The 26,996-nt window shown below is 47.1% G+C and overlaps 2 protein-coding genes across 8 annotated transcripts in view; one reads left to right on the forward strand and one right to left on the reverse strand.

Moving 5' to 3' along the window:
• Positions 1-1,799: 1,799 nt before the first annotated feature.
• On the reverse strand, positions 1,800-24,165 carry ANKS3 (ankyrin repeat and sterile alpha motif domain containing 3). The gene is made up of 17 exons (XM_072982957.2): positions 24,029-24,165; positions 22,739-22,914; positions 21,203-21,401; positions 19,656-19,777; positions 18,468-18,549; positions 16,192-16,327; positions 15,148-15,306; positions 14,683-14,808; positions 13,083-13,198; positions 11,345-11,512; positions 10,545-10,669; positions 8,960-9,101; positions 8,155-8,327; positions 7,191-7,276; positions 5,515-5,598; positions 4,001-4,095; positions 1,800-1,937 (listed from the first exon to the last, which is right to left on the reverse strand). Exons 2-16 carry the CDS (start codon positions 22,906-22,908, stop codon positions 4,013-4,015), a joined length of 1,971 nt encoding a protein of 656 aa, XP_072839058.2. The 5' UTR covers positions 22,909-22,914; positions 24,029-24,165; the 3' UTR covers positions 1,800-1,937; positions 4,001-4,012.
• Positions 24,166-24,390: 225 nt separating this feature from the next.
• DNAAF8 (dynein axonemal assembly factor 8) overlaps positions 24,391-26,996 on the forward strand; it is a 30,613-nt gene continuing 28,007 nt past the window's right edge. For 3 of the 7 annotated variants that reach the window (XM_078381498.1, XM_020778163.3, XM_078381499.1), the window contains exons 1-2: positions 24,748-24,932; positions 26,010-26,186. In XM_078381498.1, coding sequence (XP_078237624.1) covers positions 26,058-26,186 — 129 coding nt within the window. In that variant the 5' untranslated portion in view covers positions 24,748-24,932; positions 26,010-26,057. Of the gene's footprint in view, positions 24,567-24,746; positions 24,933-26,009; positions 26,187-26,996 lie in introns of those variants that run through there. The other 4 variants (XM_072982963.2, XM_072982964.2, XM_072982962.2 and 1 more) reach the window with 3 other exon arrangements.

Raw genomic sequence — 26,996 nt, forward strand, 5'->3', positions numbered from 1 at the left:
GGTGGTTCCCAGACGTCCTTGGACTAAAACTCCCAGAAGCTTCCACCATGAGCTCTGCCCGTCGGGGCTTCTGGGAGTTGCAGGCCAAGAAGTAGATACCCAGGAGGGGCAGGGCTCCGCTTACATGCACAGGAGCTCTCTTTGCGATAAACGAGCCACACTGCGTCATTAAAGCCCCTTCCTCCCTACGGAGGGAAATGATCCTGCCCAGCCATAGTCTTATTTATTTGTACTAACAGATTTATGTCCCAACACACTGCCTATACAGTAAAGGCAGCTAATGATTTTAAACATTAAAACAATCACATCTTTAAGACATAACAGTATTTAAAACATCCCACTACCTCTGTCTAAACCAAGCATAAGACAGGTAAGCAGAGCAAAGTTGATTCTACACCACGCCGGCTTCTTTGGGCTTAGGATAGCGGTAGCCGTTTCGAAAACCTAGGGATCCCCACGGGCGTTGACACAGAGGGTAGAGGGGAAGCCCATTTGGCCGAACAAAGGCAGGTTCTCTTGAATAACACCCACCCTTCCGCTAGAAGACACATGGCTCTCTCCCTGTCCTGCCAGCGTTTTCCAGAAAACAAGGACTCGAGAGTTTGCCTCTAAGCGCAATCGAGTCTGGTTCTCGGATGAGTCTGCAGGAAGATCTTTTCCTAGTTCAAGTCTTAGATTTCTGGGTCTCTCCACAACGCAGGTGTGAAGTGAGCCACATTGCTTGGCTACGTGTGTGGATGCCTCGGATGCGACGCTGGCCCATTTATCAGATGAAAGCCAGAGAACGGAAAAGGCTTCCCTCTTCCGTCCCCTATCCTTGACCTCAGATCAGTGGGGCACTGCAAGGCAGAACGACGTGCCCAATTCTATGGGGAGGCTGAGGGATCCCTGGCTTCCAGGGACCAGTTTACATCATCAGCTCCCCCCCCACTCCGAGCAGGGATACCCAGGGCCACTTTAGGAGCAAACAGGAGCTCTCGGTTCTTGCACATCCTAGGACGAACCATCCCACAAGAACAAAAACAAGTTATGAATGTGGGTTGGTGGAGTGGAGAGACACCCCAGGCAACATGAGTGCTCTGAAGTGGGTTACCTTTTTAACCTCTCTGATAACCGGAGAAGAAGGATCGTACCATATGAATGGCAAGAATAAAGGGCCATGGTTGTCTGTTGAAAGGATGGAGGAGTAGGGAACCCCCCCCCCACTGGCTGCTGCTAACCAGAGTCTGCTGCTAACCAGAGTGTGTTTGCTGCTAACAAGAGTGTGTTCACTTCCTTGCTCAAGGCAAAATAATAGGGTAGTCCTATACAAATGGCGTGGTTGGGAGCGCCACCTGCTTTCCAGCACGGTGGATGTTCATTATGAACCTTCCCCCAAATACCTTACCTCTCCACCACAGCTGCAGTGCAGTTCTTCAGTTGAACCCTAAACCCCAAAGCTACTGTAGAGGACCAGGAGGTGGTTCTTGCACTCCTGCCAGTCTGCAGGTCAGCTGAATTTCTAAACAGGGGATGATGCCCCTAAGCCCCAGAATCGTGATGCCTCCATCTTTCCCCCTGTCGTCGCGAGGAAGAGAACAATGGAAAGGAACCTCTGCATTGATGTGCCCAAGCTCTTGGTTAGATGGTTTCTCAAACAGTATCACATCTTCCACAACAAGAGAAACGTGATACGAAGTTGTATGCTTGGAATCTCCAAGCCTGTATCCCCAACAGCTCTTGGCGGCAGGTCAGCCTCGGCGCCGCCCGGCAGATCCAACCTCTTCTTACCCAACAACGGGCCGCTTCGCTGGGGTGGCAATCGGCAGCTCCTGCCGCAGGCAGCCTCCGGAGGAGTGGATCCACCTCTGGCAGTCGCTCCATCTCTCGCATCCCCACACTCTCCCAGGCAAAAGAACACGGCTTCTGGGTGGAATGGTCACCCGACGTCAGAATGGCTACATAAGGAGGGGACAGGCAGTGTGAAAAGGAAGCACGGCTAGTAGGGGGGAAATATGCTGCTGTTAAAAATACAGGCTGGGATGGAATTTCTATAAGGTCGAGAGGAAAAAACCATGACAGCCCACTGCAAGGTTTTATGCCTCCTATGCATCAACAAAGCAACCCTATCAGATTAAATCCTCCTGTCTCACAGTCAAAGAACAATGGAGCTGGAAGGCGCCTATCAGTCCATTGAATCCAACCCCTTCTCAAGGTAGGAATCCATATCAAAGCAGATCCGACGGACAGTTGTCCAGTTTTCTCTTAAAGGCCTCCAGCGTTGGGAGTGCTCACCGCCTCCCGAGATCATGGGTCCCGTTGTCGAACTGCTCTAACAGTTAAGAAGTTTTTCCTGATATTCAGCCTAATCTGTAGATTCAGCCCATGATTACGTGTCCTGGGATGATCCAGAACAGAGTCTGCCCCTCCTCTTTCATAAACTGGCTAAGAAACATCTCCTGGAATACCCACAAGAGTAGCTTGAAAGTACCCTTTCTTCATCACTGTTGGCCCCCCAACAACTGGTAAAATACTGCCACTGAGTTTGAAACATTAACAAAAAGTCATTGAGATTCCCCTCTTGACTTGGTCTAATCCACTATCTGAACCATACAAGGGACCAGCCACCATACCATGTGTTGCAAATCACACCATGATGCCCTTATTTAAAGTGACTTCTCTTGCATTCCATTGAGTGACCTAGAACCGGAGGATTACAGACATGGGGAGCCTTTCTCCAGACTAAGAAAAACTTAAATTTAAATGATAAATGAACAAATGAAAAGCTGCCCTAGCTTCAATACCTGAAATATCTTCAGACCTAAAAGTAAGACTGCGTTCAGAAGAAAGTGATATTTGGGACACACCGAATACCACATTGTTTATGCAGAAACAAATTAGTTTTTGCATTAACCATTTTAACTAAATGCTAGTCTTCCAATATAGGACTCCTTTATTTGTTGGCTATATTGCAGTGAGTTAACTTCATTAGAAATAACTTTATATTTCTCAACACCCAAATACTTTCACATGATGCCCCTGAAGCCCCATAGTTAGCATGGCTGAGTTTTACAAGCGCTCACTTTAAGAACATACATGTACTTCAAAGGTGAAAAGATCATCCATTATTTACTTGTCGGATAATGTCGTTACTTTAACGACAAATGAATGTCTACCCTACCAATCCCAACGCAAAAAGAAATGCTTTGGGGATATATAATAAAAGCAAAGAGTGCTGGCTTACATACCCACCCTATACAGCTCTCTCTGGGCAGTTTACAATCGAATTATGCAGGCTGCACATTGCCCCACAGCAAGCTGGGTACTCAATTTACCAACCTTGGAAGGATGGAAGGCTGAGTGAACCCGAAGTCGGGGGCCAACACAGGTCGTGAGTAGAGTCTTCACTGCAGTACTGCAGTTTAACCACTGTGCCACAAGGCTTATTTTAATGGACACGTTCCAGCCTTTGGCTCCATTTTACAAACCTCTCCTTCCCATCCGCCCTTGTTTCTTTCCTTTCCCTTTGCTGTCATGGCTTTCCCCCGGGCATGCCTTGTTCATTAAAGGCGCTGAAGGTGCCTTGCCAGGGCAGGCCAAATTTTAACGAGGATTTAGATGTCTTTCCGACGGATCACAACAAGGATCTGCTAGACTCACAACAGAGAGAGATTCAGAATCTCTGGCTTTCCGCACATCCCACTCGTTCCTTTTCCACTCAACGCTGACCTTCGGGGGTGGTTGTGATGGAGCCAAAGCCCAGTTTCCCTGTCCCTGAGGCTGCTGGAAAGAGCTAAGGATCGCTCTACGATCAAAGCGAAAAGATCAGCCTTTGGGCTCTTCTGGAAGCAGGGCAATGAGGACGCTTAAGCAAATGCGCTCCTCCTCTGCCCTAAGCCTGGTTCCGTGTGGACAGAGCAAGCTGGGATGGCGTAAGTGGGACAGCAGCCCTTTTCTACCTTCCCTCTGCCACAGAGCCGGGCCCCCACCTTCTCATGTCTCCACATTCTCTCCGACTCACCTTCTCCCACTGCTAGGGCTGCTTCCGGGGTGGTCTGCCCTTTTCTGGATGCTGCAGGCTCTCAAGATTCAGGCTGACAGCATGGAGCATTTCCCCTAAAGAGACAGGCAAGAAAAACCTTAGGGCAGTCTTCACGCTTGTACTGCCTCCATGAACTGACGCTGAAGATGAACACCTTGAGCCCCCCCCCCAATTGCCCCAAATCCTATCACTCGGTGCAAGAAGAGGTAGCCATGTTCGTCTGGGCAAGAGTATCAGGCAAACATCCAAAGAAAGAAAACAAGACAAGATCCTGTCCTCGGCACAGTAAATTGCCCTAGAGTAGGTCCATTGAATCAATGGAGGTTTGGTGAGTCAACTACTACATAGGTTCCATTGACTCAAATGGGCTTACTTTAGCTGGGATGTATTATGAACTTAACAGAGGAGATGACTCACTAAATCTCCACTGAGTCAATGGACCTGCTCTAGCAAGACGGCTACACCAAGCAACGGGATTTTGGCCAACGAGGCAGGTATTCCTACCAAAGACTCTGATAACTAAGCCCGCCCCACCAAGAAACCTCACAAGGCCATGACTCATCTTCTGTTCTGTTACTTACACTCTAACCCCTGTACCTCTGTGTGTGTGTGTGTGTGTGTGTGTGCGTGCGTGCGTGTGCGTTCCAAGCCCCTGCAGAGGCTGAAAAACATGGAACGGTGTTTTAGTAACGAACACTATGCATAACATGGTCTCTGGCACCCTCTAGCAGTGGTCAGTTTTGGTAACTTCTGAAAAAATATATATATTGGGAATTTTCTTTTAATATTTCCAGACCATGGATAAGTTAATTAGTGGGTATAGATTCTGTGAATAAGAGGGTCATACTGTAATTACTGATATTGTTTCTTATCTGCCTTTATAATGGTATATAACAGGAGATTAATCTTCAGCCTATCTTAACTGCAGTTTTGCTGTCAAGTTCTACACCAGGTAACCTGTTAAGTACGGGCTTAACAACCTGGGTGGAAGCGTCACTAATTGCACAGACCCTTTTCAGCCTTGCTACTCCTTCAAGGAATTTCAGCTTTGGTCCTGCTGCGGATCAGTCCTTTATCAGTTCCCTCCTTGCTGCAGACCTGTTTCATTACTCAGCCTTGTTGCTAGCTTTCCACAGCTCAGTCTGTCAGCCCCCAAGTTCTGGTTGTGACCTTTTATGCAACCTGGTCGTCGCTATCCTCCCACGGGTGTCCGATCAGATTGGAGTGCCCAATGCTCCAACCTCACCCTGTAAGGGGTCAGCTTCCGTGGAAAGCTGGCAACTTCCCAAATGGATCTAATCAGTTTGGATTCTCTCCAGCAATAGAACTTCTTAAGCCAAAAAATGGCCTGGCAACCCTTCCTTCTGGCAGTTAAAAGAACAGCAAATGCCAAACTTGATGCTGGCTTACGCACCACGTCTCTTTCCAACATGCAGAACGTAGTTTATAGTACTCTTTACCCTTTGTGGCTCTTTAACCCTATCAGTGCTTACCCATTTCTCCCACACATTTCTCCAGCAGAGTCGACAATTCAGGCAGGTTAAGAACCTTCACGTTGGGAGGCCATTTTTCTGGGTCTAAGGTAGAAAGGACAGAAGGAATCATCAACGCCTGCTAGTCTAGCACCAAGTGTTCTGAAATGTGCTGAACATGGAGGTCAAACTAAGCAGTAAAAGAAAGCCGGGAGGAGCAGGAGCAAAGCAATGAATTGAAACAGGCCAACCAGCAAGCCAGCTGAATGAGGTTCCCAATGTTTCCCCGCAACTGGACAACGGAATAACCAAAGGATTGCTGGAAGGAATGGAAGGTTGTGGACTGGGAGGAGAAGACGTTAGTCGATTGACTCTATCATCCCATTCTGGAAACTGAGAAACAGGGTTGATGAGACAGAAGTCTGTCGTCATCTGAGGGAAATCAGACCGAAATTGATTCAGAGAGGTGTGGTTGTGGTGGGATGTCTGTAGGCGTAGACTGCTTAGCTCGTTTAAGTGGAACAGGCTCCGGAGCCCAACCAGCTTCGGTCAGTCTCTGATGTTTAGAAGTTGTTTTCGAAGTCAAGGAATTCGGTGTGGAGGGTTTCGATTTGTGTGTCTTCGAGGCCTTAGACGATGCAGACGGAGAATCGGAATGAGCTGGTATAGCCGATGGAAGTTGTTTTGATGATTCAGTAACAGCTTTTTCCATAGCTTTGATTTGGAAAGTGGCCCTACAGGGAGGTTGGGCCATTTGAACTGGTTGTAAGGATTGTTCCCAAAGTCGGAAGTTTAGCCTCGAGAGGCAAGATCGAAGAACTCCGCGCTTAAAATTTTTGCAATGGGTACAGGAGGAAGTTTGATGTTGTTCTCCCAAGCAGAAAAGGCACTTAGCATGCCCATCGGAAAGTGGGATCTTATTATCACAGACAACGCAGTGCTTAAACGGGCCCAAAGGGGGCATGAATAGGAGAAGTCCCAGGGCGCTCCCAGAAGGAGCAAATGGACAAAACTCCTTCTGAGTATTCTCTACATGAAAAACCCTGAAAAGGGCCACCATAAATCAGCGTTGACTTGCTGGCACCTGATTATTTACACAACAATCAGTTACCTCTGGAAGGATGAGCTGCGCCATGTCTTCAAGCAACGTGTAGCCTGTGTAATTAAATTGTAAACCGCCACAGAGAGTGCTTTAGGCACTATGGCGGGGTTTATCAGCAGCACACGTAGCAGCCGTAAGTGATAAGGAACTGTCTGCAGGTTCGTGAGACAAGGCCTTCAAGCCTCAGTACCGAAATGAAGTGGATTGCCAAAGGAGGGAAAAGCCCTCCTTAACATTACCCGGCCTAGAAATGAAGGTAGCAGCTCCCCCCCCCCAAAAAAATCCTTTCTCTGCTAGACCTTAACAGCCTAATAAAATTTATCGCAGGCCAACATTTGTTGAATAATAGGGTCATTAAGTTCCTGGAAGAAAGGTCACATGGGATAATTGATTTCTCCGTCGTTCAATTTTGTCGCTCCCGACCGTCGGAACTATAATTATTTCCCATCATCCGTTCCGTTTACAAAGAATCTCTAAAAAGCTCTCTCCAGGAGCTACTTGACAATGTTCCCTGGCGTTTCCTGACCGACTGCACAGTCATTCATGTTAGCATCTTAGGCCCACCTTCTGGTATTTGCGAGATGTTCTTACCTACCCGTTCCCAGCTGTGCTTTAGCTTCCAAGAAGCGGCCGGCCGTAAGTCCTTGATTCGTTCGGGAAGACAGCTCTGCCTGGCAAGCCCTACCAGGAAAAAAATAAACAGGATACAGTCAAGCATAGTTCTGTGAACAGGAGCTCTCCTGCTCCCTACAGCGGCTCCCGACGAGGCAAGACGGCAGTACCTGGAGATCATACAGCAATGCAGCAAAATCAATAAAAGCAAACAATGAGATAGCAGAACTGCACACCTAAGATAGAAGGGAGCGGACGAGAGAGGGGAATGGAGTAACTTAACCCTCTCAGATGAAAATACTCACTCCTCATTCAAGAGCTGTGGTTGGTTCCTTCTGCACGCTGGAAAAGTTAATTGTACAGCCTGCAGGCATTATTTAATTTTGCAAAATTTTTCCATAATTCTGCCATGCCGAGCATTTTGCCCTCATTTATATTGGAGAGAGAAGGAGTTACGGAAAGAAATGGACCCAATCCACAATTCCCCAGCAGCTTTGTTCCTCTGTGGCTTCTGTCATTTCATCATGTTTTACCGGCACCCCTCTAAGAATGATCACTGCACTGATGAGGACTAGAAACCTGGACTTTCCCTTCTTAAGGTATTAAAATAAATAGAAGTTGAACTTCTCATTCAGCTGGGCTCAATGCCACATTCCGTATTTCTTTTCCCCTTGCACTTTTCCAGAGTCAGAGATTATATACAATTGTGTTTAATCTTGTAACAAGAACAGGGAAGTAGCAGCTCCAGCATTAGGAAACCAAAGTCAACGCATACAAGGAAAGATAAGTCCCTGGGCCTGAGCAGCTGGTCTTTAGAAGTCAGGATATTTGGATATTTCTAACTTCTGCAACAACCCAATGGACTTAATCACAAGAGGGACCGACTGAGAGCTTCTTCCAGTAGAGGGCGTCACTCCAAACAAAGCCAACCTGACTTTCGCACTCACTGCATGTGTTCCAGGAGAATGGCGGCGCTTCTGGCGACGGTCTGCACCTCCCGAAGCTTCCCCTGGATGTCGCTCCACGCCACCTCCCGCTCCATCAGGCAGCTCTCCACCACGGCACGCAGTTCCCGCTCCTGGCGTGCCTGCCCCTTCAGGGCTTCCACCTCCTCACACTTCTGCAAGAGAACCGCGTCAAAGGGCTAAGAGACCACGGGGCAGGACGGAGGGCACCCGCGGAATTTCAAGAAGGACTGCAAAAACCCTCTTGCACAAAAACATACCCTGTGCTAGAGAAATGTATTTCTAGGGTATCATCAGAACTGGCCACTAGGGGGCACCAGAGACCGGGCATTGGGTTCACTATTAAAACAGTGTTTGCTATCATCCATGTTTTTTGGCATCTACAAGGGAGGTTGGGTAGATACGGAGGTCCTACTGGACTTGGTTTTTTTCATTAAGCTGACAAGAGGAAAATTGGTGCTTGCCGGCCAACTGCCTTCCAGTCCCACCGTCTCTGCATTTCAGCCATCTTTGCTACGGGTCCAAAGGTGTCCCCTTTCCCCAAAAGGCCTCAGAGAAACATTCCTACACCAAGCTGGGACAGTCTGCTGAGCACAGGGATTCCCATCCTTGGGTAACCCAGAGGTTCTTGGACTGCAGCTCCCAGACATCCTGGCCAGCATCACTAGTGGCAAAGGCTTCTGGGAGTTTGAGTCCAAGCACCTCTGGGGACCTAAGGGTGGGAACGCTTGGCCTCGCCAAGAGAAGCCAGGACTTCCCGGGGCAGCTTAAGGAACCCACGCCTTACCTTATGGAGCTGAATGGCCAGTTCTTGCATTTCTGCCTCTAAGCGGTCGGCATAGGCAAGCTCTATGGCATCGCTGGGCGGCGGAGCACGGCTGTGCCAGCGGGCAATGGCTGACGTCATCTTCCTCTTTGGCCCAAACAGGCTATTGGGGAGGAAGGAGCAAAGGGTTACCAGCAAAGCCACCCGCCCACTTGTTCATCCCTTCCCTCCCTCGGACAATTTGTGACCTGGACAAAAATCACCCCTATTTTGATGTCTTCACTATGGAGGAAACTGAGATCAGGTCTAGATTTCTTCAACTACCAAAACCTTCAACAAGTCTCCGCGTTTCCCTGGCATTGTTAAAAGCTTTGAAATTCCCTATTTTGAAAACCAAATTACTTTATGCTTTGGCTGCACCATTTATTCTGAAAATCACGTGGAAGGTGCAAAAAATTTTTAAAAAAGGAACACACTGACACAGGCAACACGGCCACCCAGCCAGCAGAAATCCTGTTTAGCCTTGATATTTTATGAAAAGCATTTCCCCCGCACACTGGCTGGGCGGCTCGGTGGTTTCGGTCTCTGGCTACGGAGCCAAAGGCTGGGAGCTCGATTCCCCTGCTGGGCTTCCAGGGAGACGAACCAGCCTGGGTGGCTTTGGGCCAGCTGCACACAGTCCAAGAGCGCCCCCCAGTGGAAGGGAAGGGGAAGCCACTTCTGAGTATTCTCTATCAGGAAAACTCTGAAAAGGATTGCTATAAGTTAGAATTGACTTGACGGCATATGATTAGACCACCTTGGAACAGTGTGACTTGGAAAACTTTTTTAAAAAAACAATCTTTACTTCTTGGCAAGACAAATCTGGTGCTTGTGCTGTTGAAATGCATCCGAGAGCTCCTTCCTCCTGGAATCCTCCAGCAACCCGGAGTGTGATTCAGGTTAGGCAAACTGACCTAAGAACCAAAGTGCAGTATTGCTAGGAAGAGCGATCGTCTCCACAAAGAACTAATGTGCCAGCATCAATGCTCATTAGCGGCTCATGAGAGCAGGAATCATCTTCTGCAAGTACTGACAGCTTTCCCAGAGTTCTTTTTAGGGCGGGGGGCGGGGGGCATATTTCAGGCTGAAGAGGCACATAAGCTTTCCTGCAAAGAGTTCCTACATCCTGGTTCCTCTAAGCGGTGTAGATGTCATACTGAGTACAGTCGGGGAGCTCATTCAAGACCCATTCAGCAAGAGCTGAAGAATTGAGGGTCAGGATACTCAGCATGGGGCAGATTCCTTAATTCTCCGTTCAGGCAGAGCCATATCTACCGACAGCTAACGGCGGCTCTCCTGGAGAAAACAGCTAGCTAGGAAGTCTCCATGGTTTAGCATAGGCCTCATTCTGCCTTAGCTGCTGCTTCAAAAAAAGGAAGCTACCAACTAGCCATGGGGCAGCCTCCTTTCCGAATAGGAAACTAGGGAGGAGTGAGGCCGACATTAAGCCAGAAACCCTTCCCAGCTAGGTTTTTCTTCCAAGGACTAAGAAATCCAAAAATGCTTATTCGGCATCAAAGCTTTAACGTTCCCACCCTGCCATGGAAATCTCCGGAGGACTCACGTGATGCCGATCTCTTTCAGGTCGCTCTCTGTGAGCGTCAGGAAGATGCGGAGGTCCACGTCTTGCTCTTCAAACACCTGCAGATACTTCAGGCAGCCAATCTGTTCTAGGAGGGTGGCAAGATCCTGCAGCCCAGGCAGAGGAAAACAAAGAGGGACGAGTCGAGGACGGCTGGCCATCCGAACCAAGAAAAAGCCTCCAACAGACAGCGTTTGACACCTAACTGCTCCATTCACATGAACCAGCAGTCCCTGTCTGGGTCCTATCAGCAATGATGAGATTCAGAAAACGGAGCTGCTCCTGTCCAAAGAAAGTATTGGACTAAAAGTACCGAGTTCAAATCTGTGCTCATCCATGAAGCTCGCTAGGCAATACTGGACCCATCGCATGTAATCTAACCTGCTGTGAGGACAAGCGGCGAGGTGGTGAGACCATGTCAGCTCTACTAAGCTTCTTAACAAAACATAACAAAAGCCAGTTGAGGAGGATCGCTTCGGGTCCTGTAGCGTCTAGTCAGAGAGGTGCGGAAGGAATGCTCACAGCCAAACGGAGGCGTGGCCAGGGGGGTGAATGTCACGGCATGTCTTCATAAGGGACACATGTGGGACTACACATCTACAGTTACCAGGGCTCATGGAAGAGCCACCGTTGCTCACTAGACAGGACCGCCTCTCCCTCTGAATCTCTTTACCTGAAAATTCAGCAGACCCTGGCTCTAAAACACAGAGAGCTTTTACCTTAAAACTGGCTCTCTAACCCCCAGCCTAGAATGTTTTTGCAGCTCCCTCAACCCTGGTTACCTGAGGCCTGGCGTCAGGCGGCGTCTCCGGATTAGAGGGGCTGCAGGGCTGGCCCAACGTCCGGGATCTGCAAGACCAGTAACTGTCACTGTTGCTATAACGATTCTTTGCCTTCCCGTAGCCTTTGGCATGCTTTCGGCTAGGAAACTTAGAGGCGCTATCTGAATCCTGCAAATAAATAAACCAGACATATATATTTAACAATAGGAAAAAGAATGGGCCACAAGAACAATTGCAGGGTTTCAAGGGAAAAACAAGAACATCATGATCCTTTCGCTGAGCATAGGAATTGTCCCGCTTGGGTCAACCTTCTAGCGTAAGAATGAGTATGTCATGTCTAAGCAAAGGGCATACAGGAAAAGTACATGCAGAATGCTGAGTAGACTATATAGATTTCCCCACTATCAAACGTTTGCTTGCTACCTGCAGTTTGCTTGCAGCCAGCAGCTAAATTGTGAACTTCAAATGTAGGTTTTGCTTCAGGGTCAGGATCACGGCCCGTTTCTCGTTCCCAACTGTGCCAGCACAACGGGCGCGATGCCACCCGCAGACGGCCACTAGCTAAAGAGCTCCTGCTTCAGTTTCAGATGTTGTGCGAATTTTATCATGCATCACATACAAGCTGAATCGTAGCTGAGCTCTTTCATCAGCAGCCATCTGCCGCCGCTGGCGACATCATGTCCACCGTGCCAAAGCAGCTATGGAACAGGAGAGCGGACAATGAAGGGCGCAAGCCGGGATCAAAAGGAACTGCATAACCGGTAACCTTTTCAACATATATATGGTTTTCTAATAAATAAGCAGGTTGGGGCCAGGGTGGTAGCTAAAGGTGTGAGATGGAAAGGGCACCGTTCACCTTGGCTGTAAACTCTCCAAGAAAGCAGCTCCCTCTCCTCACAGCCTAACTGGCTTACCAATACTACTGACCGAACATTACAGGCTGTACAGTGGTGCCTCGCTTAACGGGCGCTCTGTTTAGCGATGAAACCGCATAGCGACAAACTTTTTGCAATCGCAAAAGTGATCGCATTTTGATGTTTCCTATGCATTTTTTTTGCTTTGCGATGATCGGTTCCCTGTTTCGCTTACCGATCATCGCAAAGCAATGATTTTTAACAGCTGATTGGCAGTTCCAAAATGGCCACCGGGTAAAAAAAATGGCTGCCCGCTGTGTTTAGGGACGGATTCCTTGCATAAGAGGCAGCGAAAATGTCTGCCGTATGGAGGATCTTCACTTTAAGGTGAGTTTTAAGCCCATAGGAATGCATTAAACAGGTTTTAATGTGTTTCTATGGGCTTTTTAAAATCACATAGCAACAAAATCACTTAGCCGCGATTTTTGCTGCACGGATTAACGTCGCTATGCGAGGCACCACTGTACTTCCAGTGCGATTGGGAGGCAAAAAACCCAGCCTCTGGGGGAAATTTGTTTCGTCACTGTGGCCAGCTGCTTTGATCACCCAATGATTCTGATTTCAGAAAATATGGTCACCCAGTGTGTGTTTTTTTCAACCCAAGGGAAAAAGAGTCAGATGTTCTTTTGATACATCCTTCAGGGAAGCAGCCTATTCTATAGAGAACCTGAGCTTGTCTATGACCCACTAGGCTGCTGTCACCACGCTCAGAATAAAAGTCTTGATTATTTATAGGCAAAATCCCCACTTCCCGGCAATTGGCGCAGGGGCAATGGCTAAGATTCCACCTACAGACCCCTTTCTCCATCTTATGATAAATCAACCTCATTGCTCTCCAGAGAGCCCTCGCTGCTGATCCCCACGGTTTTAGCCAAGCCTTCACTGCTGCTGCTGCTGGTCCTGATGGTGGACAAATCATTGGCGAAGGAGGAGTTCTCTTCTGAAACACAAAGGAGTGATTGAAAGGGTAAGCTTCCATTCTCAGACCTCACAGATGCTTAGTGATAAAAAAAATAAGCAATCAGCATTTTCTTAGTAGGACGCTTATTATGACTTATTCGACTACTTAATAATAATGTGGCATCAAATCAACTCTAACTTATGATTACCCTTTTCAGGGTTTTCCAGATGGAGGAAATACTGAGAAGTGGTTGATCCTTCCCTTTGTCTGTGGTGCCCTGAGATTGTGCAGCTGGCCCAAGGCCACCCAGGCTGGCTCTTCTCCTAGGAGGAACCGTGGGGGAATCGAACTCCCAACCTCTCTGGCTCCACAGCCAGAGGCCTAAACCACTGAGCTGTCCAGCCAGCTTCTTTGACTTCATAAAGGTATAAACCACTTCAACAGAAAATGCTTTCACAAAAGGGGTAACTTCACATCTGCCTCTACTCTGACATCTTCTATTTGCATCTGGGCCTGAAATCCCTAAGCCGATACTCAGAACATTCAAAATGTCCGTTTTAGTTTAAAGAAAGTGAACAGGTAAGGTAGAAAAATAGCGGGAAAACCCCCACAAAGCACTCAAAACATCCGAGTGTGAGACACATTCCTTAGTACCACCAACGCCTTGATCTGTCTGAGTGAAAACAGCTGCAAATTCTTATTGTTTCTATTAAAGATATTACAAAAACCCATAGATGTTTTAAACTACTGGATGGCTCAATGGTTCAGACATCTTGCTGTTGAGGCCAGTGGTTGGGAGTTTAATTCCCCCCACTGTGCCTTCTTAACAGGGCCAGACTTATTTATTCATTCATTCATTCAATTTATATACCATCCATCTAGCCAAAGGCCACTCTGGGCCGTTTACAACATTAAAAAAAAATCAAAATCAAATTATAATCATAAATCACAAAATGATATATCTATAAGGTAAAGGTTCCCCTTGACAATTTTTGTCCAGTCGTGTTCGACTCTAGGGGGCGGTGCTCATCCCCGTTTCCAAGCCATAGAGCCAGCGTTTGTCCGAAGACAATCTTCCGTGGTCACGTGGCCAGTGCGACTTAGACACGGAACGCTGTTACCTTCCCACCGAGGTGGTCCCTATTTATGTACTTGCATTTGCATGCTTTCGAACCGCTAGGTTGGCGGGAGCTGGGACAAGCGACGGGCGCTCACTCCGTCGCGTGGATTCAAACTTATGACTGCTTGGTCTTCTGACCCTGCAGCATAGGCTTCTGCGGTTTAGCCCACAGCGCCACCACGTCCCCCTAATGATATATCTATAACTGGTACAAAAGAAATTTTTAAAATCCCATTAAAATACATACTACAAAGCAGTAAATAACAGCAAAACGTTTAAACTGGTAGGAATTCTATCGTATTACTCCCACCCTGGAGTTCAAATACTCCATCTTGAAATTCACCCTCTGTGGTGATCAAACAGGATCCCACCCAGGTTTGCAGTTCTTATGACGACGAGGTACCTCGGCTGCTATTGCTTTCCACGTCATGCTCATTGATGGGAGAGGTGACGTCTCGATAACGGAGGTCTCCTTCAGAGCTGCTTCCATCGTCGTTAAAGGTGACATAACCCTCTGGGGGGACCTGCTCTGTGTGGAAAAGGGGGAAGGGCAGTGAAACGAGAGAAACAGGTGTGTGTGTGTGACAGGATGAATGGGACACCTTTGCTTCATCGTTTGCTCTTACACAAACACTGCCCCAAAGAGTAAAGCTAAAGGTAAACAGGCTTGGGATAAATTAAGGGAAGCACTTAAATAGGCTTCACTCTGCTTTTCCCGTTGCAAAGGGGTTCAGTAATGACATGACAGGAGATTTGGGAAATCTGCAAAACACGAAATCTCAGGCAAGAGGCAGACGCAGCCGACATCCCAGAAAGAAGCTTCAGGGCACTCCTCTACTGCGCAAGAGGAAACGAAACGGGAACTCACCACAGCGCGATGGGTTTTTCCCTCCAATCTTGACTCCCGTGATCTTGGCCAAAGCATGGGGCCCTTCGTGGATGCTGGGGCCTTTGGACCTGCGAGCTGGCCTCTGCCTCTGAGGAGCTGCGTAGGACTCGTCTGACGAGCTCAAATCTTCGTATTTTCCTGCACATTAGAATGCAGTCCATCAATTCTGATGTTTCCACCATGACAAAGAGTCTTTTCCTCATCCCCCCCCCCCCGCCCTGTAAATGTTCATACCATTCTTAGCCGTGATTATATCTCGCACACTCTGTTATCATAGCCATGCTTGGAAAAGTTAGCTCTTTTCATGTGCATACCAGATTATTATATCTTCTCTTTCTTGCTAAACAGTCATCAAGCCCAATTAGTAAATACAAGATGTGCTGGTATTTCAAGGGCCACTTAGCTTATGCTTTAAAAGGTAGGTACAAAACATGTGTCCAGGTCACAAGAGAATTAATGTACAGCACAGTGAAAGGATGCAAGTCAGAAACAAGTGATCCAGAAAAAAAAAAACTTGGATTTCGCTAAAGGGAAGTCAAGGACCCTTTAATCCAAGAGTCAGGGCGTTTCGCATTCGTATCCCTGGGGATAAAGAAGATGCCACGGAGGTCCATTCCCTCCTCCTCCCAGAACTGGCCAGTCCACTCGCCAATGGGTGTGCGGCACTCAGTTCCATTGTCATTGTTGCACCAATCATGGAAGGCACCTAACCGGCTCCTCCCCGCCTCCCTGAGCAGGCAACCACTCATCAGCTGAGTGGGGGAGACTCCTCATCCCGCCTCTGCGCTGGAGTGGTTGGCTGCATGGAGAGGCGGAGAAGAGCCAGCAGGACTCCTTCGTCGATTGGCACAATGACAACGATGGAGCCAAGTGTGGTGTGTGGAATGGTGAGCAGACCGGCTGGTTTGGGGGGGGGAGCAGGGACATGGGCCTCCGTAGCACCTCTGGGGATGGGTATTCGCATCCCCACGAATGTAAACACAAACAGCCCATCTCTAATTGGGAACACAGCGTCTCAATCACCTGGGCCCCGGCAGAGGACTTTGGGCACAGGAGCCGCATGCAGATCTATCAGCCCCACAATCTTCATGTGTCCGTACGTCATGGCCAGCATCCGTGCTGTGGCCCCACTGTTGTCCCGCACATCCACTCTCACGCCCTGTTGAGAGACAGCACACCTTGGTCAACCTTCCCAGTGGGAGAGCAATAACCACCTTTGAACTGCAGAGCTGGGAGGGACCCTCTGGATCACGGAGTCCAACCCCCATCAAGGAGGCCCGGCGGGGAATTGAACTCCCAGCGCTGGACCGCCATGAAGTTCAAAATCCATGCATAGCTCTTGTGCCTCCACAAGGTTAATTAACACTTAGACACACACACACATACAGAACAGTTCTGTGTATTGGGATTCTCTTTCATAATGTTGACAATCTTTCCCATACAGTACTGTGTGTAATGAGTCTTAAAGGTCCTTCTGACCCCCCTGATCTAGAGGCTGGACTAAAGATGTTGTGTTTGGGTGCAAGAAGACCATGTTGATGCCTTCAGCATTGAACCTGTGAGGTTCTAGGTGGCCAGGGGCAGAGAATTTATTCAATATTTATTTATTGAATTATTATTTATTTGTTTTAAAAGAAACACCTATGCATAATAATAATAATAACAATAAAAGGAAGCACTGCATCCATAGCCCAAAAGAAAAATTCTCCTGTGCTGGGCTCTCGCCGGCCTGGAGCAGAACCTTTCTAACTGTGCTTATGGATAATGAAGACATGGTTTCTATCTTGTATAGCTGAAGAGAATGGAGCTGCAGCCATTATGAGAATGCACGCATAAGGTTTCATTCTATACCTTTCACAGTTTTCAAACTTCTCTGGGTATAAAAGATGACTGACTATCTATATATAGTATATATATTTGCATAAATCAAAGGCAGTGTATGGAAAACATAAAAGCTCCCTCTAATGACTTGTATCCCGGGGAGGCCATTCAAGGAAGAATACAATCAACATTGGTCGGAAATAGCATTAACTTCAGACCGACAGTTCCAAGGACGTCCTGATAGGGCTAAAAGAAGCTCTATCTAGAGATGTAAAAATGTCTGGAAATTTTGAAGCCATATAAAACAAATTTGGGGAGAAAAAAAAGGAAAAATTGGGGAGGAAACAAGTCCCCCCCCCCCAAAAAAAGACAATTTTATATGGCTTCAAAATTTCTGGAAATTTTACATCTCTAGATCTATCTGAAGAAGAAAATCATGCATGAATGTATCATATGTCTGGAGTGACTGGTCCAACATACTTACATTGTTTAATAAGATACAGACAGCATGGATGTAGAGAAGGGAAGGCTGATGCGGTGCTGAAGAAAAGAGCAGGGTGTGAGAAAGCTATCGCGGAAATAAAGGAAAGATCCACAGTGAGCATAAATTAAGTGGTCCAGAAAGATTTAGAGAATCGCTGTCAGATCAATGAAAGCATAATACCACAACAGCAAGGGAAAGAAACATACAGCATTTCTAGACAATGCTTTCTGCAAAAAGCCATGTATAAAGGCAGAAAAAATGAGAGGAACCCAGTAGAATAGAGTAGGACCCCCATATCTGCGGGATCAGTATCTGCTGATCCACTTATCCACGGTATGAAAATACTGAAAGTATTAAAAGAAAAATCCTAGAAATCTACTGCATTTTTCTGTTTATAAGACTATACTTTTGTCTAAAATCTTTAGACTGAAAACTGAGTTTCACCTTATACATGGAAGTAAGCTGAGAACAAAAACAAGTGGAGGGGAAAGCAGGGATCAAAGCGATCCTGCAGCGCTTTGATCCCTTTCCCCCTACACTTGCTAAGTGCCATTTATTTTTCTTAATTTTGGATTAGAAAAGTGGTGTGCGTGTGTCTTATACACAGAAAAATATGGTATATATTTCTAAAGATGAAGTTACCAGAACTGGCCACTAGAGGAAGCCAGAGACCAGGCTATGTATAGCAGACGCTATTAAAACAGCGCTCACTATAATGCACGTTTTTCAACCTATGGAGGTCCTACTATACAGATATGTTAGAAGAAAGACAGTACTGAAGGATTGCACACACAGATAGGCTCTTTGCTACTCCACTGCATGCCAGAAGTTGGGACAAAAAAAAAAAAAAAACACCTTAGGAGTAAAACTGGACAGTGTTGTCCCAGCAATGGCACAGAACAAGCTCAGACTTCACAAAGTCTCACAAGTCAGAATATACTCAAGTGGAAGCGCCCAACCTTTGGACTGCCGGAGAAATCAACACCCAACTTACATGGTTGAGAAGATACTGGACAACGATCTCGTGGCCAGAAGCGGCTGCTTCCATCAAAGGGGTGTATCCACAAAGGGGCTCCCTGGACAACAGAAAGATACAGCCCATGGAAGGCTAGGGTCAAGAGACACGCCATTAACCATGCAAATAGGGAAACGCTGCCACACACAGCCCCAAAATAAAGCAAGAGGAAATGTTCAGAGCAAGCAACAGTAGATGGACACCTTGGTCTTTATATCGTGTTCCAAGGAGGATACAAGAACTTGCTGCGCACTGGGTCAAATCCTCCCTCCATTTATCCTACTACTGCTCATTCCGGATGAGCAGCTCCTCTTCACAAACTCAGGGTTGGCATCCCCTATCCGGCTATCCCAGACTCTTTTAACTGAAGGGGTTACTGTGGCCTTATTCAGCTAAAATCACGGGTAGGCAATGGTAGCCTTCAACTTACTAGCTCCAGCCACCATAGCTTATGGTGGAGGATTATGGGCTAATGTTGGCTTCTCTTAGGCAAAACAAATGAACCAAGGAGCTTCTGCAGACAAGGGAGCCTCTGTTATACCAGTTCCTTCCCTCCTGTTGTGCAAGTTTGACCCTAAACAATTTCCAACACATCTTGAATTATATACAGTAGGAACACACGCACACCATATCTGCGGGATCAGTATCTGCATTATCACTTAGCCAAAGCCTGAAATGACTAAAAATATTAAAAGAAAAAAACCCAGAAGAAATGTATTCCCAAAATGTAACTGAGAACTGGCCACTAAAAGGAGGTGGAGACAAAGCTATGTCTATGGTTGAATTTTGTCCACCATTTTCTACATCTGTGGGAGGAGGGCTTAGAACCAATTCCCCTGAATCTTATATGGCACTCATGCCCTAGACTGGCTACTTCTTATTTAGATTCAAGTATGCAGAAATGTTACCTAACAGCATTTGGAAAAGTGGTTTTTTTGGGGACTAAAATTTGCAGATGCTCCCAGCTAGCATAATCCCTGAACATTATGGGAACTGTGGTCCATACAAACAACATTTTCAAACCCTGAAGCCCACTATATTCCAATTCCTGTTACCCCTAGGGCATCAGTACATCTTGTTATCACACCAACGTTACACATTCTCCTTAACACTCTCAAATACTGGGACAACGACCCCACCCCACGTTCCTCAGACAACCGGTCTCACCTGCAATTGGCATTTCCTCCATTGTCCAGTAAAAACTTGACCATTTGCTGATGGCCAGCACTGGTGCAGTGAAAAAGAGCAGTCCAACCATGGATGTCCTTCATCTCCAGCTCAGCCCCTCGCTGCAGAGAAAGAGAGTGCCCGTTATACCCTTTCTGTGCCCAAAGCGCTTCAGAGTGTGACTATTTCAGGACAAGAAAGAACACATGATGACACATGGAGGGCCATGAGATCTCAGGCTGCACGCAGCTGCTCGATCTGTTTCGATCCTGCTCAAGACTGTTGGGAAAACTTTAAATTTCAACGCCTCTGTCTGTATGCAGAAGATATTTCTCTGCATTTCCACTGCCCTTGTGGAAAAACTGTTGACCTAGCGGGCAATGTCCAAACTGGTTCGGCCACTAGTGTCCTTGCCACATTGATGTGTAAACAGACAGGCTTAATCGGAGAGAACTGCCTAGTATTGCTTGATGTGAAAATGTTCTCAAGATGACCTTGCATCAAGGAGAAGGATCTTACACTCCTCATGGGGAAAGCATTTCCACGGTCATCTGCCTCTGCCCTTGAAAAACACCAAGAGCAAATCTGCACTATTTGGTAACTGCTTAAATGTCGTGTAATCTGAAATTTCAAATCCAAATGCCAGCGCAAGTGCACATCCCGATTTTTAAAATGTGCAGCAAAAATTTTAAAAAGAAAAACAAAGCTTCCACAAGCTAACTAGCTTAAAAGAGAACTTGGTTGGAAGGGGGAAAAAATCCTCTAAAAGCAAACACACTGAGAAACTGTTCCAGATTCTTAGTGGCGCTACTGAGAAGGTCCTGGTTTCAAAGCCGCCTGTTGAATCTCTCAAGGATAAGGATACAGAGACCTTTGGGTAGAGTGGGCGGCATATAAATTAAATAAATAAATAAATAAATAAATAAAATACAGAGCAGGGCCTCCAGGACTGTCCTTGTGATGAAAAGGTTGCATATACATTAGCAGCCCCATATCCAGTTCCAAGCCCCCCCCCCATGCTAAAAAACACGGGTTACAGGGCAAACACTATACATAGCATGGCCTCTAGCTCCCTCTTGTGGCCAGATCTGGTGACTTCATCTTTAGCAACATACTGTATATAGAGAGATTTTTCTTTTTAATATTTTGATCCTTTTTTTGACAGTGGAAAAGTGAATCAGGGCATACCAATCACTCAAATAAGGAGGTCCTAAGGTAATAGAGGCTGCTGGAGGTAGGGCAGAGCAGGGAAAAATTATGATCAACTTTTCACCGGCACTTCACTCCTGTTAGCTTCGATGACATGGTCCAAGAGGAGAAGGGGACAACAGAGGAAGAGACGGTTGGACAGTGTCACTGAAGTGACCAAGATGAATCTGACCCAACTCCGGGAGGCAGTGAAAGACAGGACAGCCTGGTGTGCTCTGGTCCATGGGGTCACGAAGAGTAGGAGATGACTTAACGATGAAACAACAATAACATTTTCAACTATAAGTGAATCAGCAGGTACTGATCCTGCAGATAGGGGTTTTCTACTGTTTACTCACCTGAAGGAGGAAGGAGGCCACACTCTCATTGCCACAGCTGGCAGCCAGCATAAGTGGAGTCTGCCCTTCAGGCGTTGGCAAATTCACATTCGCACCAGCCTCTAGTAGCATATGCACGATGGTATCATGGCCAATATAGGAAGCATACATTAATGGGGTCCAGCCACCACAGTTCCGCTGATTCAGGTCTGTTTCCCCACTGAAAGGCATGAGATAAATTAGATTTCCATGCTCAGCACACCAAAGGTTTATGATTCGTGAACTTAGCCTAACCTGTTTTGTGTTTCTTAGTCTAGACTAGGTAACTCTTCTAGAAATCTGGACAACTTCTTAACAGTAACAGTTTTTGTCATTCCACCTATTAGCAAATAAAAAGACTGATGATGACCAAACTGTCCAAGCACTTCTGACTCTTTCATTCAACACTATTTAGCAAATTTTAGTTCCTAGAATTCTAGCCTCAATTCATGTTTGCACATGAAAGATCCCAGAAGCCTTGGTGAAACACTGCATAAGTTTTGGTGAAAAATTAAACATCACTGAGGTTCTGTCTGCATTTTTGGGTGCCCAACCAAGCAGGCAACACCTAGGAGTGTAACCAGGGCCTTGTTAAGAATGCAATGTTTCTTACACAAGTATAAACTGGCAATAAGATTCTGGCCTTCATATTTCACAGCATGATTTATATTACATTTACTTAACTAAGGCATGGACCAAATTTGCAGCAACATGGCACTGGAATATATAACACACAATATTTTGGAATGCTTGCTTGTATAAAAAAATTCTAGAGGGGTATGTGGCCACATTAATCACTTAGAAGACAAAAAGCCAAGAGAGACTGCTGGCAATTTAAAGACTAACAAGATACATCTGATTATATAACAATAAAAATAATCTTAGAACTGCAGATCTGGAAAGGATCTGCTGGATCACTTAGTCCAGCCCCTATCAAGGAGACACAGTGGGGGACTGAATGCCCAACTTCTAGCTCTTCAGCCAGGGATCTAAACCACTTAATTATCCGGCTTGAATGCTGCAATCCAGAAAAGCTTGTGCCACCCCTAGATATTTTTCAGACTACAACTCCCAGAAATCCTGGCCAGCACAGCTAGTGGTGAAGGGTTCTGGGAGTTTTAGCCCAAGAACATCTGGGACCCAAGGTGGGAACCACTGCCTAAAAGTATCAGAAGGCTTTGCATTATCCAGTGCCATGTTAAGAACCTTCTCACAAGAAAAGAACTAGCATTTTAGACTAGCTTGCTCTCTGCTCCGTCACCTTTCTACTGGAGAACAGGCTTTTTGCTTGTCAGGGTAAGGAGGAGCATTTATAAAGTTCGGTTTCCCACCTTTGCAGTCTAAATCTGTGCAGTCCAGTATAATGCCTAGCGACTCTACCATAGTTCTGATGCAGGCACATCTGTATACTCTACACTCCATCACTAACCAGCAAACTAAATAGCTGCCAACATGAGCAAGATAGATTTTTTTTTTAAAAAGCCCTTCTTGCTTCCTCTGAAGACATCTGTTCCTTACCAGAGAATATCGTCCTTCACCACCTCATACTGCCCTATAGAGGCTGCGGTGTGAAGGTCCAGAGGGATGTCTAACTCCTGGCTACAGACCTTCTGACCCATTCCATGCCACATGGACAGGCTGCGACTCAGCATTTCCGACTCACTGGCTTCGTCACTCAGCTCCGACATCGTGTCCTGGTGGGTAAAAAACAAACAAACAAGTGCAGTAACAAAAAACATAAGGAACACCAAAACATATTCAATGCAGTCAGGGACAACAATCCATTAAAAAACCCCACTCAGGCAGCCAGTCACTCAGGGAAAGTTTGCCTGAAGAGCAAGGTCTTTGCTCGCTTGCAGGAGGAGATCCAAGATGGGGGCCAGGCTGGTCTCCAGTGGGAGGGAGTTCCAGAGTCTCCGGGAGCAGCCACTGAGAAGGCCCTTCTACCAAGTGGGCCTGTGAGGGTGGCGGGACCGAAAGACCTCTTCTGACAATCTGAACACTCAAGCAGGCGCTAACTTTACCTTGATATGTGGAAATCACCAAGTAACATTTCTTCCTTGTACGTACATGGGTTATGTAAAGAAACATTGACATCGGCTCTCTTCACAGACATGTCGCATTACAATCACCAGTGACACGGAGAGGCTAGCTTTCTACCTACAGGGACGTCCGGCTGCTTTTTCCATGGAGCACTTTTGTTGATGGATGCCTTCAGCTGAAGCCGTACAAAAAAGTCCCAGAATCCCCAGTCAGCTTTCCCCCCCGTAGCTAGGGATTCTGGGAGGTGTAGTCCAACAAGCAGCAGGAGTCACCCAAAACGAGAGCTGGAAGACCCCTCGCCTTGGTTGGACTACAACTCCCAGAATCCCCAGTCAGCTTTTTTTCCCCGCAGCTGGGGATTCTGGGAGGTGTAGTCCATCAAGCAGCAGGAGTCACCCAAAACTAGAGCTGGAAAAACCCCTCCCGCCTTGGTTGGACTACAACTCCCAGAATCCCCAGTCAGCTCCCCCCGTAGCTGGGGATTCTGGGAGGTGTAGTCCAACAAGCAGCAGGAGTCACCCAAAACTAGAGCTGGAAAACCCCTCCCGCCTTGGTTGGACTACAACTCCCAGAATCCCCACTCAGCTTTATTTCCCCCGTAGCTGGGGATTCTGGGAGGTGTAGTCCGCCCAAGGCCAGGCTCCAGAGCTCCAATCGCGTCGCAAGCGTCCTCCGTCCACCCCACCCCCCACCCCGAAGGGCGGGGATTTCTACCTCGCCTCATCCGAGGCCCAGAAAACTCAAGGCCCGGCTGGGCGGGCTTACCTGGGAAGGAACTCTCTTCGTGGAACTCGGTGGGCACCACCGTCGGCCAATCTCCCCCCCGTGGGACCGACACGGCTTCTCCTTCCGAAGCCACCGCACAAACCTCCCCGCCGGCCCCTTTCTCTTTCCCCTCAGGACCCCCGCGGCCGCTCCGCCGGAAGTGCTCGCCCACAGAGCCCGACGCCGAATGGCAAGAGCACCGGAAACTCCCTTTCTCCCCGCCCTCCCTCGCGCGCGCTCTCCGACCACGTGACCCCCTCCTGGCCTTTTAAACCCTTTTCTCCTTGCACGGCGTCCTCCTCGCGTTCCTCAGCCAGCCAATGAGCAAGCCCAAATTGACCCCGCCTCTCGAGCAATAAGCCAATGAGCTTCTCCTAGGGTCTCGGCAGGGTGAGGAGGATGCGAAGAAATTTTAAAAGAAGAAAAAATTACAGTAGAGGCGTGAGGTTGATATCACTCCTTTTTAACTCTTTTAAATGCTTTCACGTATTCTTCATGGTTTAATTTTATTTTTCCGAATCGCTCCGAAGGAAGTGAGGTAAATTAGCTGCCGAATTAGAATTTATAGCCTGCCAGGACCTCCAGAGATGGGCGGGCAGAAGAAGCCGGCGAAGGACCAATGAATGGAGACCCCTTTGGAAACGAGAGGCGCGGGGGAGGGGGTGAGAGGTAGGGGCGGGGCCCCGAGGGGAGGGGCGTGGTCGTGGGGGCTTGTCCGGCCTTCGCTTGGAACTGGGGGGCGGGGCCTCCGCGGAGGAGGCGCCGAGAGGCCATTGGCGTCCTGTTGGCATGGCAACACGGAGGGCGCGGAACCTCGCTGGGGAGGGCGTGGCCAAATGATGCACGGTTGGCATGGTGACCGGCTCCGCCCCTTTCGGATCTCTGTGTGTCTCTCCTGCTCGATGTAATTAAAGCTTTATTAAAATTATATCGTTGAAAAGCCAATTATTTTCATGCACTGTTTTAAAGATGCCAATTTTTTTAAAGAGTATATATTTTAATTCTATTTAAGTATATATTTTAATTGTATTTAAGTATATATTTTCATTGTATTGCCTGGTGGCAATTTTTAAGAGTATATATTCTAATTGTTTTTTTTTTATTGTTGTAAGCCGCCCAAAGACCTTTGGGTAGTGTGGGCAGCATATAAGTTAAATAAATAAAATATAAATAATAGAACTCTATTGATCTATCTAGTGTCTTGTATACAGACTATATATAAATTATACAATGTATGTATGTGTAAACATATGTAGTGTGTGCACACACACATAGTATGTGTGTGTGTGTGCTCAGTATGTAAATTATGTCTATGAATTGTGTGTTTCTATGTATCTGTATATAGAGTCATGTGTATATACGTTTATATATACTTATTGTATGTATAGATATAGATCTATAGACACACACATGCACAAAAGCCCACTTCCTCAGACCTACATGTGGATTTGCCCTGAAAAGCTCACCTTAAAACAGAGCCATTGGTCTTTGATTTTGTTTTTACAAATGCTGGCACAGAAGCAATGGGGCTCCTTCGAGGTAAGGGGTCCCCACCTCTCCCTGTGTGCCTCACGTGGCGACCCCAACCTTTCTCTGAGTGACTCAGGACGTTGTATGTAAGTTCTTCCCGGTCCATCAATGCAACCGGGCGGCATAGGCTAGGATGGCCTGAAAGCACCGAGTCCGTTGTCTAAAGGTCAGCCCATGAGACTATGGTTTCAGTGGGAATTAAGACAGGATGCTGCACTTTGGGTCCACACTACCTGAAGGAATGTATCTCCCCCTATGACCCTTCCAGGTCCATAAGATCTGCAGAGGAGGCCCTTCTCTCCATCCCGTGGCCGGCGCAGGCATGTTGGACGGAGACACAAGATAAACCCGTCTCTGAGGCTGCTCCCATATTTGTAACGTGTGTTTAAAATTTTCTCCCCATCACCTACCTGGACATTCCTGCTCTGTCTTTACTCTCTCCTTTGTTTAGTGTCACGTCCCGAAGCTCAACTGGATAGATTCTACAGCTCTGCTTCCAATGGCATCAGAGGCTCAAACGAAGGAGAAAGAGGGTCCCGTTGACCCTCTGACAGCACCTTTCCAATGGGGAACAATCCTGTCTGCAGTAAAAGACCAGATCCCCACATTGGACTCTGATACATCAGTGGTGAGTTTTGTTCCTCCCCTCTGTCTGTTCTCTCAGTCCTAAACAGTGCTTATAATTGGAAGTACATCTCCTACCAACCCAGAGAATTAAACAACAGGTATACCCATCCCCTTTCCGGAGCTATCTTTGGTCAAACACCCTCTATGAGCCAGGGAATCAGAGACTAACCATGTGATGTCTTCCAAGAAGGTGGCTTCCTGTTCAAGCTACCAAGAGTCAGATGCAGCCAGTTCAGCCAGGGACAGTCACAACTGGGAGTAATGGGACTGGGGGCATGTTTAGTCTTGAGAAAAAAAAAGAGGAGGGGAGATTGGATAGCATTTTTCAAATACTTGAAAAGTGGTCAGGTATACACAGAGGAGGGGCAGGATCTGTCCTCAGTCGTCCCAAACTGCAGGACACATAACAATGAGCTCAAGTTACTGGAAACCAGATTTAGGCTGTATATCAGGAAAAACTTCTTAACTGTTAGAGCGGTACGACAATGGAAACCGTGACCTCAGGGGGAGGTGGCGAGGGCTCTAACGCTGGAGGCCTTCGAAAGAAAATTAGACAACCATCTGCCAGGTATATTTTAACCAGGATTCCTGCACTGAGAAAGTGGGTTGGAATCACTGACCCTCTGGTCCCCTTCCAATTCAATTATTCTATGATTCTGTGAGTTGTAACCTCTCTTCCACCAAAGGGCATCATGTAGAGTTTTACTGATGTAGAGATTTGCAAAATATTCCCATAAAGCGTGTTCTCCACTTGAAATGTCTTGTTTATACGCAACCAAATGGAGGACATGAGGTTAACTGGTGAGACCTG

This window comes from Pogona vitticeps, chromosome 13 (assembly GCF_051106095.1).
Source record: "Pogona vitticeps strain Pit_001003342236 chromosome 13, PviZW2.1, whole genome shotgun sequence".
Classification (NCBI taxonomy): domain Eukaryota; kingdom Metazoa; phylum Chordata; class Lepidosauria; order Squamata; family Agamidae; genus Pogona; species Pogona vitticeps.

Bases quoted from the DNA above. Each gene is read 5' to 3' on its own strand.
- ANKS3 (XM_072982957.2), bottom strand. From the start codon at position 22,908: ATGTCGGAGCTGAGTGACGAAGCCAGTGAGTCGGAAATGCTGAGTCGC. The intron at 15,307-16,191 runs GTGATTGAGACG...TCTAATGTGCAG, and splicing joins AGTCCTCTGCCGGGGCCCAG to GAAAATACGAAGATTTGAGC. The intron at 11,513-13,082 runs GTTGATTTATCA...ATTTATTTGCAG, and splicing joins GCTCTCTGGAGAGCAATGAG to GATTCAGATAGCGCCTCTAA.